This window comes from Drosophila miranda, chromosome XL, assembly GCF_003369915.1.
Source record: "Drosophila miranda strain MSH22 chromosome XL, D.miranda_PacBio2.1, whole genome shotgun sequence".
NCBI lineage: Eukaryota > Metazoa > Arthropoda > Insecta > Diptera > Drosophilidae > Drosophila > Drosophila miranda.
In genome coordinates, this window is record NC_046673.1 from 23,687,111 (window position 1) to 23,705,108 (window position 17,998).

Consider the following 17,998-nt stretch of genomic DNA (forward strand, 5'->3'; position numbering starts at 1 on the left):
TTGTTGGACTCTGTCGCGTCGCGTCGTCTGAGAATGCGGGCGGAAGAGTGCGTGGGCACTCGACACCACCACCACCACCACCACCGAATCGTAAGCAAAACCGAAACCGAAAGTGCAACTTGCCACAAAATACAACGAACAAAAAAGAATTGGATCTCGCCCAGGCCCCACCAAAAAAAGAGTAACAGCACACACAAATTGCAAAGAGCTTTATGACACCTGGCATGCAATTACATGGACATTCCATTCTTGTCCCCCGCACAGTCCGCAATCAATTATGCAATCCGAGTGCGGAACAGAGAGCATGCCACACGATAAATGGCTGAATGAATGGATTTATGTAGATGTTTTTCCCCCGATTCCCCTCGATTACTATATTATTTTTCGGGCTGATTTTGTGGGTTGCTGCCATCCGGTTGGAGTGGAAACAGACCTGCAATCGATGTTCGTGTTCTTACAACCAGAGAGCAGATCAATCAGTGTTTGAGGAGCATTATAGAATGATCAATAAGAGATATAGTCTGTCAGAGTGTGATCAATATATCATTAAGATATTATACCAATACTCAGCGGTTCTCTTTTAAGCGAAGAGCGACTGAGAGGGTATTCGCATTGTAGCTTCGATCTTGCAATTCATCCTCAGACTTTACTCTCTAATTATTATCATCAGAAGAAGAACTCCTTCTTGAATGTGAATATCATGTAGTTACATCCGAAAAAACATGAGTTCGAAATAAGTTTAAGCTTCAATATTGTGATGCTAATTCCCATTTCTCTCATAGAACTGATCCTTTGAGAAATCTTTCTTCTTCGTCTCGAAATTTGTTCAAATGTAAATTCAAAAACGTATTTTATAGCTTTTTTCTGTCTGTACTATTAGCCTCTTTTATTGTTTGTTTGCTTTGTTTTCTCTGTTGGCTCATTCTGTTTTTGTGGCCAGGGACCCAGCCATCCATCCCCTGTCGATCTGCATCAGAAGCGACAACAAGCCAAAGGGTTAGATTTATTGATTAACCCACAACAAAGGGAAAAGAGTGCGAATCGCGATCGTCAGACATGGGACAATGATATGATCTTTGGGTCTCGTTTCCCTTTTGATCCTCTGTTTGCTCTGCTCTCAAAAGACAATGGCCAAGGGGAATATGCAAAATAGAGAGATGAAAGGGTATCAGCAGTATCTTAACCGATTTGCTGCAGGATTAGATCATTATCCAATAGATCCCTGTATCGGAGAGAAACCAAATTTAACGGCAAACGGAAACGAAGTTCAGTATTAATTTGCCTCCCGTGTGCAGTGCAGTCTCCTAAGATTTTTCGCGAATTTTTCTTCTCAAAATATTCCGAAAAATTCCCAGCTTTTGTGTCTGGATTTTGGGGTAATTGAGTGATGATTCGTCCCTAATTTGACTGAAGATTTAGTGCCAGTTGGTTCAACATTCCCCCGGCACTCTCCTTTCCTCTCAGTTTGTGGAAGGAAACTCCCTTACGATTAGATCTTTGGATCCGCTTAAGACAACGAATAGGGGTATGCTGCGGACCTTTGTTTTGGTTCTGGGCTTATTGTAAGGAACGGATCGCTGACAGGAGAGCCAGCGAGCATTCGTTTCGCCGCAACAAAGTAAGGAGCCCAAGAAGATCATCGGATGCGGAGCTTTGCAGAGACCTGAAGAGCACTTCTAAGCAGGAAATGATCATCTTTTGGCTGTGGTTCTCTGCTGCTGCGGTTTCTGTTTCGGTTTCTGTTTGTGTCGCTTGTGCCTGTGAGATTCTGCGGCAAATGTTGTCTGGAGCATGTCTATCATCCTCGGCTCGCGTCTGTCCAACATCGTCTGCTTCCGGCTCACAGCTCTAGGCCACGCCCAGGCTCAACGCTTGGCCACATAAATCATGTTGTTGACCAACGGCCAACGGCAGCAGCAGCCCACTGTCATCGCTGGCAGCAGCACCAGCAGCCCCAGCAGCCCCAGCAGCCATAGAATGCGTGCCAAAAACGTTTTGTGCCACAAAATGCTGGCCATACGCTTTTTGGTTAGAGATACTCATACGCTCTTTTTGCCATTTTTCCTTTTTGTTTATTGCAGTGCGATTTCAAGTCAATCCAGTTGCTGACAGTCGAACATAAAAACTTAATTAAGCGACAGAGCACACAGTGACACAGAGAGTGGAGTGGAGTGGAGTGGAGTGGAGAGGCAGTGGCAGAGGCACTTATAAGTGGCAGTGGCAGTGGCTGACGGGGGCATGCATTCATTCGGCAAAGTACACTTGTTTGCCCCAGATTCTGCTGCTTGGGATTCTAAATCGAATTTTCGGTTTCTGAGGCGAAAGTAATGCGGCTGGGTCAACGGTGCGTATGCGCAATGCGGCTATGGACGGATGGACGGACGGACTGACTGGCTCTCAGCCAATTAGGGGGGGAGTAGGGGGTGTAGGTGACAGATACTTGCCGTACCGCACACAATCTCAGGCGACTGATCAGTGGCATGCAATGCATTGCAACAAAAACCGTCAACCGACAGACCGACAGACCAGAGGGAAGACACATCGCTTGAACTTTTCTCCCTCTCTCTATCTGTATCTCTGTCTCGTATTTTGCATCACGTAAAGTGGAGCAATCCCATGACGGGGCAAAGGAACAATTGGCCAACTATTTGGTGCACTTTAATTGGCTTTTGCACAAAGATACGATACACACGAGACACTCAAAAACAAAAACGAAAACGAGGGAAAAGAGCTGTCGCTGTAGATAGTACAACTCCTTGGAGATCCATCATACCGTTTGGGGTATAGTAATAGAAGATATAGGATATGATACAATATAGGGGATACCTCGATTCGATATGAAAATAAAATATTTCACATACAAAAACTGAAGTACATTACAATACATGACACATCGCACTTGTGGTCGGAATACTTTTGAGGGTCGGAAGTGCTTCCTTCTCTGTGGCAGAAACGTATGTACATGTGTGTGGAAAGTGCTATCTATTCGTATGGATCAGCAAGCAGATCGTCAGAGGAAGTGAACAAAACCAAAGGTTAAGGAGGAACAGCCACAACAGCCGAGGAGAGTGAGGAGGAGTGAGGACTGAAGAGCCTTCAGAGCAACAATTGCGACGTTGTTTGATGGCAATAATTAGTTATATATAATTTTCATATCTTTTATGATAAATTTGTGAAAAATTGAACATAGATAATCGATAAACAATCAGTAAAACATCGGATATTTATCGATAATAAATAGGTTATTAATCTGTTATTAAAAGACTATAAATCTATAATAATTAGACAATTTATCGAGCTTAAATAGATACAAATGTTATTAATCGTTCATTAAATAAAAGAAATATTCTATTAATCGGTAAATAGTACAAAAAACTAGTCGATAACTAATCGATCAATATTTCTAAGTAGTATAGCCACTAAAACTTCGGCTGGCTTCACTGTAGAGGTACCAATACCAGTACGAGTGCTCCCGTGCAACCCATGCAACGCGGCCATGCAACGCGAGCGCCCCAATGGTGCGGCCTAATGGTGTCAACACCGAAAGCCAATTGGCAAATGTAGATCTCAAGGAGTCGGCGCTCAGGCCCGCAGGCGCGCAGGCGCCCCGCCCCGGTCTTCTTTCTCTCTCAAAGGAGGCTCACAAATTTATTTATGGCTTTCAATTGGCATTGACAGCGATAATTGGCCGCGTGTGCCGCCGGTTCGAACTAAGCCAAGTTAAGAGAGAGAGAGACAGAGAGGGAGAGAGCACCACTCGTAAAATACTGTCCACGATGTACGTATATTGTATGTATATTTCGGCCATTAATCATCTTGGCCATGGCCTACAAAAGTGATGTACAGAAACAGAAACAGAAGCAGAATCCAAGCAAAAGAACAGCAACGGCAACACGGTTCCACTTTCCTTTCGACGACAAGGTCTTGCAATATTTATGGATTAAAAGACAGGGAACAAGACTCTCGCACTCGCAATAAAAGCAAACACTTTTCATATGCAAATAGTACGAGTAAGTAACAATAATTGCAGTTCTATCCGTTAAATTCAATTCAAGTGGAACTGCTAATGGAGGGGAAAATACACTCTCATTTGCAGGACGCAATAAAATATTCATTGGGGGAAAACTTTTCGCAAGAAAATTGACAGCTGTGTGGGCGGGGGGATGAGAAATAATTCTAGGATAGCTAACAATTCGATTATAATTCGATGACAAAGAAAAGCCATTGGCAAATTGCAATTGCAGGTCACACAGAATTGAAAAAAATTCAGTGGAAAAGGCAGTTCTCCTTTCGATTTGATGGGGCAACAAGCCCATTTCCATGAATCAATTTTATATGGAAATAGATTGTCCAATTATTCAGATAAAATGTTGACAATGGAAGTGCAACATAACCATGATTTGTTATCTTTTTGATTGGGCAACCGATGTGCAAAGTAATTGCAATTCGAACTGTTTTTCATAAGAAATGGCAACACTTTCGTTGGAACTATAGAACGTGAGCAAATCTGCATGGGAAATGGGTACGACACAGCTAAGAGCACAATGTAACTGATAGATATCTGAGCACATCCAGTACTACTATAAGACATAAAAGGCAGCAACAATCCAGCTATTTATCGCTTATGATGTTCGCTCCTTAGTAGAGGAGTAGAATAAGGACTACGACTGTTTGTCGACTGTTTTCAAGGGTATATTCAATTCGATACATGAGCAGACACAACATAAACTTTAATTGCATAAAAGTAACCGCTAGAGGAAACAGAAACCCTTCAAATCCGCTCAAATAAAGGGAATTGTTTTAATTAGACAGAATTTTAATATGCTGAAAAATGAAAGTTTTTTTTGGCTTCCTTCCTCCAAACAGAGAAGAGAGACTGCCAAACGCCAGTGCTCTTGCACTTTTGGGAGAATTTTCAGAATACTGAATACCGAATACAGAGTACGAGCTCGAAGCACAGACCGCACACAGTAAAACTTTTCCATGCAGAACAAACCCACAAAAACTGAACACGACGAGCCTGAGAGGAGAGCAGAGCCGTCTGCACTCGAAGAAACGATTCGCGATATCGCGTCGGGCAATTAAGAAAACTTTTCGTTACACTAAGTGCGCCAAGAGAGTGCGTGGTATTAATTTGGAATACCTCCTGTGTTGACGATTAATACGATTTACGATAGTTGGTTATGTTTTTCCTAAAATCATTTGAATTCAAGCTCAGAACGTTTAACGAGTCTTCAAAATTGATTCAAGAAAACCAAGCTTAAGAGAGTGATGTCCCAAAGATTTCCACGAAACTATAGTAAGATCAAAGTATTTTCCAATAAGGAACGATAGGTATTTTCATACTCAAAAATAATCCATATTTAAATACAAAAAACACCGTTCTAAGAGATAAATTATACAAAAGAAAGAAATATAATGCAATTGGAATCTAATGGTATTTTTGGAATTTGTACAAAAGATTTATTTAAATAAAATATACCACCATTGTTCGAAGAGTAAGAACGATAAATTTTCATACAGAAAGTGATTGCTATTTAAAAAAAAAACCATTATTCAAGGGATATGATGCGAAAGAATATTTTGAAATAAAAATAATATATTTGCAATGTAGATTTTCGAATCAGTCAGCTCTATTTTTAGATATTTAATAGGATTCCCAACAAGGGGCACCTCCTCGCTTGGCCCATCCAAAAACTGTAGTGCCGTTAAAAATGCAGGAAATTCTTCTGTTTCTCTGTCTGTTCCGTTCTGTTATATTTCCCATTGGTAAAACATTCACAAAGAGTGTCTGTAGCCGACCCTAAGGAAAAAACCTAATCAGCCGAAAGTGTTTCCATATCTCAATGGAAATTAACCGATGCCACTTTTTCGAGCACTTTTTCGGGCACTTTTTTTGGGTGGTTTTTTGTTGTTGTTGTTGCAGTGAGTACAACAGTACGTATGAGCATTGTTTTGGGGGACTGTTTGTTATAATTTTAGATAAGTTTCAGATCGACGATTGTCGGTTGTTACATTGTTCGCTGGCTGCTGGCTGCTCGCTGCCCGGTGCTGTTGTGGTTTGTTATTATGCAAATTTTGGCCAACAAATGCCACAGAAAAAAAACAGCAACAACACCAAAAAAAAAAACCACGCTGCTGTGGCTGTTCCTTCTCTTTTTTTTTGGTTTGAATTTTAATTAATGTTGCGCATACGCCGCGGTGTACACCCTGCAACTCCCATGCCCCATGCTCCATGCCCCATCCCCAACCATCCCATCCGATCCCATCCCGAGGTGTGTTCGATGCCGCTGCTGCTGAGCAAAAAGTATGCCAAGTAAATACTGTTTTCAAAAATTAAATAATGAGCACATTTGTTTTTGCCTTTGGGTTTTTCGGCTGCTGCTGCTGCTGCTGCCGCTGCTTGTTTTTAGATGCAGGCAAAGTCTAAACACTTTCACTAAGCAGCAGAGACACATAACAACAACAACAACAAAAACCCAATCCACCAAAGGCTACACGAATTTCGTGTCGTACATGACAAACTCTCAGCTCCCTCTACGTCTCTGCCTGTGCCTCTGCCTCTGCCTGTGTCTGTGTCTCTGGCCTAAAGGGGGGCTAAGGAGTTGGCCTATAATGCAGGAATGTTGGGGGAGACGGAGACGCAGTGCCTGTGGAAGTGGAAGTGGGAGGACAACAAACTGGCTCATCTTAGCCCTGGCTAACAGCCAAAAGTACAGTGTGTACTCGAACGCCATAAAAGGGTATTTTTCCCTCCCATTTCATAATTATTACTTCCTGTAATTCCTTTAACAATGTATCCAGTAATGGCATTAAATATATGTAAATATCCAATGCCATTTTGCCTCTTTTCTTTATGCCCAAGGAACAGTTTATGGAACACACATTAAAATACTACATTCCATCCACGCGCCTGATTTTAAATTGATTTTTGCTAAAATATTGCACCGATTATAGTGCATGTTTTTGTTAATGATTATCCATTGCAGCCAATCATAATATTTCACCTAATATTTGTTCTTAAATGATCCAAATATCACGTACTATGTGCCACTAGAGAAGCCAAAGACTGAATGGCACGTGTTAAATGATCATTCTATCATTATATTTAAGGAACTTGGAGCATCCATTAAACTTTCAATCGATTAATTATTCATAATATCCGATGGTTGGAAGCTCATCGATATACGTGATCGAATTAGGATCGAACTCATCTCTGAGATGGAATGAACGCTTTAAAAATATACCAATTGAACGTCACTTGAGAGTAAATTGGAACCCCTTGAAATCTATTGATTCTATCTATCGATCCCCAGATGATGAAGGAGTTAGCAAACCATCGCGAGCTTTGAGAGAGTTTATTGCCTCTGGGACTGGAATTGCGGTTGGGGGACTGGCACCGAGGACTGGGCACTGGGACTCTGTGGCGACATTGATTAACGAGTGCTTAGTTAAAGCGGCACTCAGACACGCGCTGCTAATGCCACAATGCCACCACAAAACACCAGACACATACATATTTGAAGATACACCAACGATACAACAGCACAGCCGACAGACACCCAACAATCATCAATGATGGACCACAACAGCAGCAGCAAAAGTCAACAGCAATTGCGACAAAAGCGGCAAAATACTGCAATAATAATTCTCTCTCTCTCTCTCTCTCTCTCACTCTCTCTCTCTTTATTCTCCCTACTGTTTTGCTCTTTTCTTTTGCATTTTTTATGATGAATAATTGAATGGGATTCTAGGAACTAATTTGAGGAGAAGAAAGGAGTGAAAAGAAACAGAGAGCGAGCCCCAAGAACTATTTGGCATTTATTTGTCTTTTATTTGTTTATTTCCATACCCTGTAATCGCTGAAAATATTTAATGATATTTAATTTCAAATTGTTCGAATATTTTGTATGGCGATGGCACTCGAAGTGGGGTCCAAATGAAGATACAAAAGGGTGGGGAAGCATTCAATATATCATTGCTCTAATTGTAAATTGTACCGCTCAATACAGGGTATCTCTTCGGCGACTACAGCATTGTTGCATGTGTTTTTGTTTTTCTGTTTTTTGGCTGTGCTCTCCAGGCATCTGTATAAATACTTTGAAGTACTGTTTTTAATTGGAAACTGAAAACCTTGCGCCACCCCCTCCTGATGATTAATTTTTGGACAGAGAGAGAGAGAGAGAGAGAGAGAGCAAGGGAGAAAGAGAGTGCATAGGGAAGGAAAGGCAGAGGAGAGGAGTGGTACTAGATCAACAACAATAAAGAGCTTTGACAGCTTTAAGTAAACGCATTTATTTCGAATTTATTTCAAGTTAGTCTGTTGCACTCCGTCGCTGCGGCTGCTCTTCTCTCTCTCTGTCTCTGTCGATGATCGAGAAATGGAGAATATTCGCATACTATATAGAGACATACATATGATATACACAGATGCAACAGAATGTGCGTGTCACTGGGCATTGACCCAACTCTGGTACTAAAATGTCCCCATAGTACGGATCTCGGATCTCTGCCTGAACCAATGTCAGTGGATGTTGCTGCTACTCTGTGATGTCTTGCTCTTGAACTCGTGCTGTGAAGTTGTTGCTTTCAATGGAGCTGCAAATGTTGCAATTGTTGATAAATATAGTACACACTCCAACTCCACAACCGACTGAACACATCCTCAACCTACGTCCTGCAACTATCTTCAAAAACCTTCACAGTAAACAAACAACTAGTGACAGAATACCTAAATGAGACAAATATATGCCACGACATCTAAATACTTGTTTTAACTCCATCTAATATCTGTAAATATTTTAAATAATCTAGACTTATAATATACATACATTTAAATAATTCTATAGTCGAAGGCCCTGGCAGCAGCTTATCTCGGACTAGGCAAATCAAATAAATAAATAGATCTAACTTTTTGAAGTCTTTCATGTTTTTGAGCTACGAAAAAAGTCTTTCTTTTTGAATTAATCTTTTAGCCCTCATATTATTTTCCTTGAAATTTATTATAATTTATTGATCACAAATGAATTTCTTTGTGGATGTATCTTCATCTCCTGCTTTAAAGGAATTCCTGAGAATTCTTTGATTGAAATTGAAGTTTGATTCCTGATGAAAGTTTCTTTGGTACTCTTTCTATCTATATATTTATACATGAATCTCGGTATCTTCTACTCCCCTTATACCACCATTGCTTCCTTAGACCCATAGCTGATGTCCAGTTATGGGAAACCGATCCACTGAGCATTAAACGAATTCGTTCATTTCCTGTATTTTGTTTGTATCACCTTTGCCCTTTTTTTTCTATAGATTTAATCTTAAAAAATAACATATAAATAGACTGAAATTCGTTTATTTTTGTCCCGTCTCGGGGCCCGTCAAGAACAACTACAAATCATACTATTAGTGAGTCATTCCAATCCAAACCAAACCAATAGCGAATTACGCACAAAAATAGCTTCAGCAACATTTGGCAACACAACAAAAATTGCGGCGACTGGCAGGGAATGGTTATGGGGGGTGATATGGGGAGGTATGTAGCGGGGGCATGGAGTGAATCATCTGGTCAACAGCTGTCCAGCCGCATTGCAATGCCCCGATCCGTATTTAAGTCGCCATCCATCCACTTATTTTGGAAGGTTTTTTAGTAGAAATAGTAGTAGTAGTAGTAGTAGTAGTAGTAGTAGTAGTAGTAGTAGTCGTAGAGGTGCTTTGTTTTGTTTTGGTATACGTTTACCCACATTTTAGAAGGACAACTCCTGTGGCGTGCTGATGGGGCAGACCCAGATTGCAGTGGCGCCTCAGCGATTGCTGTTGCTGCTGCGTAAGCTGCTGATCCAAAGCGGACTTAATCAATTGAAATGCCATCTCTCGCTGCTGTGATGTCTCTCTTTCTAGTCATGGATCAATGGATCATCCGTGGGTCGATCGCCGGACAACAATTGCATCACTTTTTCCCGCTCGTTCTGTCTCGTCTCGTCTCGAATCGTCTCGTCTCACAGCTAATTATAGCCCGACGAAAAGACAACGCGCACACACATTAATAATTTAATAGAATTTTTAAACAAATCGGTCGCTGATTAACTCAACATTTCGGGCATCATTTGGGCATTATTTATAAATCAATACGTGAACGAGTGCGAGTGCGAGTGCGAGTACGAGTCAACGCCTCCCTCAAAGCTGAAGCTGAATTTGAATTTGAATCTGAATCTGAAGGAATCCACAATTACAATTTCTCTTTCTGTGTGTGTGTTTATTCTGTGTGTTCTGTGGAGTTATCAAACGCACACACGCAAAAAGATACGCGCACAAACACACAGATACTCTCAGATGCTTGATACTCGGACACAGGTGCCTTAACAATTATTCTTTCTATTCATTCACCCCACTTGCACTTGCACAAAGAACCAAAAAAAATTGTTATTACAGAAAGTAAGTTTTATTTTGTGTTTTGTGTTTTTTTGGAACCGGCGAGCGCGCCTCGAATCACTTGGGTAGCGGAATGGCACAGAAAAAAGCACGCGGCATGCCCGACAAGATCGATTCTACTGAAACCACATCCACATCGAGTGCGGGAACGTGAATGTGAATGGAGCAGCAGCCCCAGAGCTCGAGTCAGAGCCAGAGCTCGAGTCAGTCAGGCAGTGAGTTTGCGAGCAGCGCGAAAATACAATCGAGAAACCGAACGCGAGGGTTTGTCCAAGCACTGGGCAAAAGCAAAAGCAAGAGCAAAACCAAAGCCAGCGCCAGCACAGCCACCAGAGCATGTGCCACAAAAATCATGGATCGTTGCCTGCCTCGTTGTGTTGTGCATGCAAACAGATGCGAGTGAGCTGCTGATAAAAATAAAAGAACGCTCTACGCTGCGATAGAGACCCGTCCGGGGGGCAGACAGGCAGGCAGCGTGCGATAAATGGGACGATGCTCCAGTACGAGTAGCTGGCGGCGTCTGTGGGGAAAAGCCTGCACATAGCTGTTCGATCAAGCAGTGGCGACATCTGTGAGGCACACAAGATACCGTTTCACGCCACCTAGCGGCAGAGAGCCGAAGTTCAGAAGCGAAGCGACCAACTTCTGCTGCACGCCTACAGGTGGCGCTAGCCTGCCACCTAGAGGGTGTTTAACCGATTGGCGGTTTTTTTTTTATATTTGAATTCCCTTAATCTTTAGTTTTCCACTCACCTTGCAGGCCCGCATCGTTGATGCTCGATGTGGATGTGGAGAATCCGGGCAGCTTGCGCCATCCCTTGCGGTTCCAGAAGCTGCGCGCCTTCGACTCCGTCGTAGTTACTGGCATCATATGCACCCCCGTACCCGTTCCCGTTCCCGTCGCCGACACCGTTCGATGATTTAAATTTTGATGATGATTCGGCCCTGGATCCTCGGCGGCCCGTATCCGGGCGCAGCTGAGGATGCGACGACCGCAGGAGGCGCGCGTAAGGAAGGTGCTGCCGCTGCCCATGCCCATGCCCGCCTCATCGTAGACAGTGGCCGCCCGCTGGAAGGACCGACAGCTCTGTGTGGCCATCGTGGACATCGTGGAGGCGGCGGCCGTAGGCGTCTGGCGGGCGCACTTGATGTGCTGCGTCTTGGTGAGGCGCAGGCTGCCAATATAACTGGCGCCGCTGCTGCCGCTGAAGCCACTGTCCAGGTCGCATGCGGTTCCAAGGCCAGTCCCGCCTGCCCCCGTCGACGGAGCCGTCTTGAGCGTTGCCAGCAGCTGCTCCACGCCGCTGCTGCCGGTCTCGCTGCTATCACAGATGTTGTCCGCCGATGTGGAGGTCAGTCGCGCCAGCATCATTGACGGCTGTCCGCTGGCCGCCGTCACGCAGACAGTGGGCTTGGGGGGCGTGCCAGAGGCAGAGGCAGAGGGAGTGCCAGTGTCGGCGAGGGGATTGCTATTAGTTTCCCCTCCGCCACTGGGCTGCTGTTGCAACACTTTGGGCGGACTCTCCGGCATGAGCATGGCCTCCACGCTAAGGTTCAGCTCGCCCAGGATCTTGTGGTGGCGACTCTGTACGCGACGCAGTTCCTCCTCGACCAGCGTCTGATTGAGGGACCCCGCCGAATGGGAGCCCACAGTGCCCCTCAGCTGCTGCTGTTGCTGCTGCTGCTGTTGCTGGTGGGTGGAGGAGGATGGCTTTGAGATGATTGTTGAGGAGGACTGGAGGGCGGCCGCGTTGATCTCCTCGTAGAAGTTCTCGCTCTGCCCCAGCCCCAGCCGGGATGCGGTGGCCAGCTTGTGGTAGCGCGTCTGGTAGGACTGCAGGGTGGCCGGGGAGACGAGCTGTTTGTTCTTCTTGCCCTTGGACAGGAGGGCGCGTATGGAGTTGGGCGGCGGAGGCTCGCCGGACGACGATGACGAGGAGCAGGAGGAGGTGGAGGTCCCAGCCGTTACAGCAGATCCTGACGCTGAAGCGGCTACAGCTCCTCCTCCCTTGCTGGCTGCCGCCGCTCCCTCCGGCCGGGGCACGTTCGAGTGGCGCATGGCGGCCCCCGGCTCGTAGTAGGCGTAGGAGTAGTCGTGGTGCACATGGTGCTGCTGCAGCGGATGCTGCTGTTGCTGCTGCTGCTGCTGCTGCTGCTGCTGCTGCTGATGGTGCGAGTGCGTGTGTGTATGGGTGTGGATCCTGCCGAGAGTCTTGCTCTGGCGCGCCGCCAGCTGTTTGAGGTGGTGCGGTGAGGTCTCCTGTTCGTTGCAGATCTCGATGGCATCCGGATCGGGGTCGGGGTAGCGGGGCAGCAGCTGTCGTCTGCCCCCATTCCGCTCCTGCCCTCCAGTTGCCGCTAGGGAGGCTGCTGCTGCCGCTGCTGCTGCTGGCGGCGGGTAGTCCGGTGGCGGCGGGAACTGCAGGCAGTGCTTAGCCACACCCACACCCACACCCACTCCGTGAATCCCCTCCAGTTGTTGTTGCTGTTGCTGTTGCTGGAGCTTCTGCTGCTGCTTGAGTCGCTGCAGCTGCGTCTGCTGCTGCGTGTAGTAGTTCTGATTGGCGGGATGCTGATGCTTCATCTTCGAGTGGACCAGCACCTTGCCCAGGTGATGGCTGTGCCCTCCACCCACTACCACTCCCACTCCCCCGCCCACTGGCACGCCCACTCCCGCACTGCTGGCAGTGGAATTCACAGGGGAAGCAGTGATGATGCCCGTCGTAGGACCCGCGCTGGAGTTGCCGCTGTTGTTGCGTCTGCTTCCCAGGCCCAGGCTCTCCATGGCACATGGTTGATGCTACTCCTCGCTCTGCTCCGACCTGCAAAAAGAACATGCAAAAACGTGTTTGGTACTCATTAGATGTGGAATTTAAACTGTCATCAGAAGTATTCAAACATCTGACACCTCCTTAAAGTTATCTTCAATTATTCTGCGCCTTTCTTTGCGAAGTTTGTGGCGGATCTGTACAAGACACATCCTTCTACGAGTATTACAAATAATGGACGGACCTTGCTGGCGAATCGGACCTTCTTTCTCTACCAGAGATTTGTTAATATTAATCGCATCTAAAATAATGATAGTACCTCTGATTCATCTACTTCCAGCAGGAATCCAGGGAATTCTTATAGACATACTTGTGTACACCTGCATGAATGCCATCACTCTCTCTCTCTCTCCCTCTTCATACAAATAGGAGCAACAACTGCCACAGCGCCCAGTCGGTGGATGTGGACGGATGGGAGGTTGATTCCCGGAACTTTGACCGTTTGGCGGCACGCTCGAGTGCGGCAAGTAAATGCCGCATTCAGAGCTTCGGCTTTCAGCATGCCACAATCCAGCCTACCCATCCACACATGTCGCCGTGATTAATTGCCACTAATTCAACAAAGTCATTGACTTTGACTCTGACACTGCCACCGTGGTCCACAGCCAAAGGGTTTTTCCTCTGCTTGCCTCTGGTTTTCCTCTGTTTTTTTGGCTCACTCTTCAAAGGTTTAGCCGAGCATTAATTGAAAAGAGTAGAGCAGAACCAAGAAAGGCGTCTGGCTGATCCGAAGATGCAGGGCAGGAGAGCAGAGTACTTCCCCCCCGGAAGCCTTTGCTGATGGATGAACAGCTGTCAGAAATAGTACACTTACCAGTAAAGAAGTATACCCAAGACTTGGATCGATTTCATACACTCTATTGGTTAGGAACTAGTATATATACTATATTGAAAATAATCACTTTAGCAAGAGCCGTGTGGATCGTGAGAGCGAGCGCTGTTAAGAGTGTTTACATTACAGTTCGCTGTAACAGGGAACGGCCACTGGCTGTTAACGTTAGCGGTAACAGGCTGTTAACCAGGGCTCTGTTACAGCACTGCACCGAGCAAATGGAAGCGTTTGGAGCGACGCACTTGCCGCAACTCTATGATACAAATAATATCTTATAGTTTATATAACCTATAAAATATATTCCTGCACTCCGAGTAGTGCTCTTTGAGTACTGGCTTTAATCAGGTAACCGACGGGCTATAATCTGATCACATTTTCCGCTTTAAGAGCTTTCCTCCAGGAATGTGTTAGCCGCTTTTGTACGAGCCTATTCTCATCATAATTTCAGCTATTTTACTACCGTCTAAGCCTCTCGCCGAAGTCTGGCTGCTGGCCTGGACAGAGATGATTATGTCAGTGGTTTGGCAAGATTATTATCCAGATAAAGGACAGTGGAGGGGGGCAGAAAGCAGAGGAGGGCGAGGGCGAGGGCGAAGGCGAGGGGAAGGAACATAATAAAGTTGACGATGATAATGCCACCGAAGTTATTGCTCTCTCTCTTCCGAGTGAACCCAGGGATCCTTCCAGCAACAGCCGAAAGACAGACGAAAAAATTCATCTGGTAATTTGAGTAGATGTCTGTCGGACCGTCTAACCGTCTATCCGTCGGTTCTGTTTCGATTCGGGCATGTCTGTGCTGGGCGGGAGGAAGGAGGGGGGAGGTGTAACCCGAGATGAGGCTGAGAACTGGGGAACTGGACACGAACGATCACGTCGGCACACACACAGCAGGTCCCCAAATTAGCGTCTAAATTTAGCTACTCAACAAATCTCTCTCTCTCTCGCTCTTTGGCTTCGCTTCTCTGCCTCTCTCTCTCTCGCACTGAGCTTCTTTCTGCTTCTGGAATTTTTAAAGCTCTGCGTGCACTTGAATCTCCAGGAGGCAGGGTTTCTGTGTTTGAAGGGGAGATTAGGGTTTGGGGACGCTGGGGAAACATCAAAAACCCCTAACGCATGGCATTGTCAACAGCCAGATACAACAAGGGGCGCAGCCAGAAGGAAGTGGAGTGGAGTGGAGTAGAGCTGGGAGCCGGTAGCAAGGGTACAGCAGAAGATGGAGCTGGGAGCAAGGGTACTGGAGTGGATGGGGGAGCAGGGACCCAACGAAAAACGAATGAAAAGACCAGGGAGAGCGTAGCACCCGTAACCCTGGGCACAGGACTCTTGGGGGCTCCCTGGACTTCCCTTGGGCGTAGGGACGGAACGGGACGGCACCCTCTTGAGCTACCGTCTACAAGTCCTAGGGTAAACTTTCCGCTCTGCTCTGCTCTGCTCCGTTCTGTTTGCTGCCTTAAACAACATCCATCCCGTACCATAGCTCTTCGTATGTGCGTAAGCTTCCCCTTGCGTTAGTTAGTTTGCTTGCATTTGTTGTGTCTCCTCTCCTTCTGTTTTTCTCTACTGTTTGATAATTTTAAGAGCTACCCATCAGTGGCCGATGGGGCATAGGGTATGTCGGTTTGTGTCACAGGTTTGCTACCCCCTCGATGTGCAATGATTCCACAGTCCAGTGCGCACCGAGGTGTGCTTCTGCATGACGCGATAAACTTAAAGCCCGTCTTATAGCTAGGACAATCGATTGATATAAGACCCCTCGGGATCTTAGGGATTGCGATTCATGAGAGGGCCTACTCTTGGATTACAATTACTTTTGCAGTCAGGCCTGCATTTAAGTGTTTTTGATGTTCTCTGAATATTAAGGGGCATCTTTAAGTCGAGTTTTTTTGTGTGGGCCTGAAAGCCGATTGTGTTTTGTCTCTGTTTTTTCATAATTTTCCCTGCAGCCCCCGGGGGCACATTTTCCATCCATGGTGCACTCCGCAGTGTGCTGAAAGGAAAGTGAAGTGAAGTTGCCACATGGTGAGGATGGTGACGATGTGAGGCAATGGGGAAGCAATGAGGAAGAGTGGAAAATCCATCAAGCATCTTCCCTGACGATGCGATGCGTGGCGGAAGTCTTTGCTTCCTTTCTCAATCTCAAGTTCCTGCATTCTCCTCCTCTCTCTCCTTATCTCCTGCTCGACTTCTCTGTTTTTTTTTCTCTCACTCTCTCTCAAGTGACTTTCGCTGATTGATTGGGTGGTGGCTGTGGCTGCTGCGGTGGCGGTGGCGGTGCCGGTGCCGGTGGTGACCCCGATGGGGCACTTAATTAGAGACACACGCACGCACCGCACAACACACAGAGAGGACAAGCCACTGCAAAAATGTTGCAGCTGCAGCAGAACTTTAATGGGGTAAACAGAAGGAAGGCCATTCCTGCACTCCACTCCACTTCACTCCATTCCCAGTCTCCACTCCCCGTTCCCAGCCGCGAGTGTCGAGTGGCTGCATGGCTGCGTGGCTGCTTGGCGCGTGTGCTCTCTGCAAGCACGGGGCATGCAACAGAAGCTGCAGCAGCAGCAGCAGCAGCAGTAGCAACAACAGAAATGCATTGCGATAATTATATGCTGAAATGCTGGGGCGTGGAGGCAGTAACAACCCCAGGCAGAAAGACAGCAAGGCAGCAAGGCAGGCAGCAAAAAGTGTTGCATGTTCTTCTATCATATTTACAATTTATGTGTCGCCAATTCACTCAGCCTCCGAGACAACCCATTCCCGACTCCATTTCCAGTCGGAGATCGCAGTCAGTCCCCCCTCCCATCCATGCATCCATACATCCATGCATCCATCCATTCTTCCGTCCATCCATCCATTGGATGAGGCACGAGTGCGAACAAGTAATTAGAAAACATATCTCGAATTTAGTGCTCGCCTTCCGTTTGTGCAACTCCAAAGAGTGGCTGCTGCAGCTGCTGCAGTTCTCTCCTTCATTTCGAGATTCCTTGGGAATCTGAGATGCTTTCTCAGAATTTCCTTGATCGAAGTTCCCTCAGAGTTTTTTCAGAGTTTGCTACAAGCTGCCTGGGAGATCCTCCAGTTGCTTCTAGGGAGAGTGTTTACCCCAGAGCTCTTAGAGCTTTCAGAGCGGTAGCTGGATGTCCAAACATTGAGAGCTTGACCAATTAGGGACTCTGTGCCAGTGTTTCTACCCCCAAAGAGCAGCATCTCCTCCTCCTCACAAAAAGGCAGCAACCCTTCAGCGAATGTGTATGTTTCCCCATGTTTTTTTTTTGATGGATTCTACTCTGAGTCTGGTTCTGGGGTTCCCTTGTTGTCACTCGCTTTCGTTGATTGTGTCGGATGGGTGCATTGACTTGGGAGTGTCCTGGCCCTGTCGCACAAGTGCCCCCACTCCTTCGCATTGTCAACAAGTGCGAGTGAAACGAGGAAAAGCGGGAAAAGCGTTCCAAAGTGAAAGGAAGCCAAAATGCACCAACGTGCACTCAAGAGTGTGTGGAGAGACATAGACACAGAGAGAGAGAGAGAGAGAGATGGAGGCTAGTTTCCCCACTGCCACCCCCTCCTAAGTTGCATCTTTACATCCTTCAACATGATTTGCCTGCATTTTCCACATTTTTCTCATTTTTGTTTCATTTTTTGCCAGCAAGAAAGTAAAATGAAAACATCAGGAGCATCAGGCTGGAGTGGGTGCGGCAGCAGGGATAAAGGTGAAGCCGTGATGTGCGCTATCTCTCGCATCCCATGCTGCATATCCTCTTCCATTCAGCCAGCCGCCCCCTCTCCCCTCTCCTCGCTCTCGTGATAAGCTTCATTGGATGTGCATGTGCAATGCTGGCTTTCCCTAATAGCGGCTTCTTTTAGGCCTTTCTGGTCTCTGGTCTCTCGTCTCTGGATCCTGGATCCTGAATCCGGG

At 46.2% G+C, this 17,998-nt stretch overlaps 1 protein-coding gene across 2 annotated transcripts in view; it reads right to left on the reverse strand.

Annotated features, from left to right (window-relative positions):
• Window positions 1–12,552, reverse strand: part of LOC108158321 — an 89,173-nt gene extending 76,621 nt beyond the window's left edge. The window contains exon 1 of one of the 2 annotated variants that reach the window (XM_017290565.2): window positions 11,179–12,552. In XM_017290565.2, the coding sequence (XP_017146054.2) occupies window positions 11,179–12,484 (1,306 nt within the window). In that variant the 5' untranslated portion in view covers window positions 12,485–12,552. Of the gene's footprint in view, window positions 1–9,737; window positions 10,490–11,178 lie in introns of those variants that run through there. The other variant, XM_017290572.2, reaches the window with a different exon arrangement.
• Window positions 12,553–17,998: the final 5,446 nt, after the last annotated feature.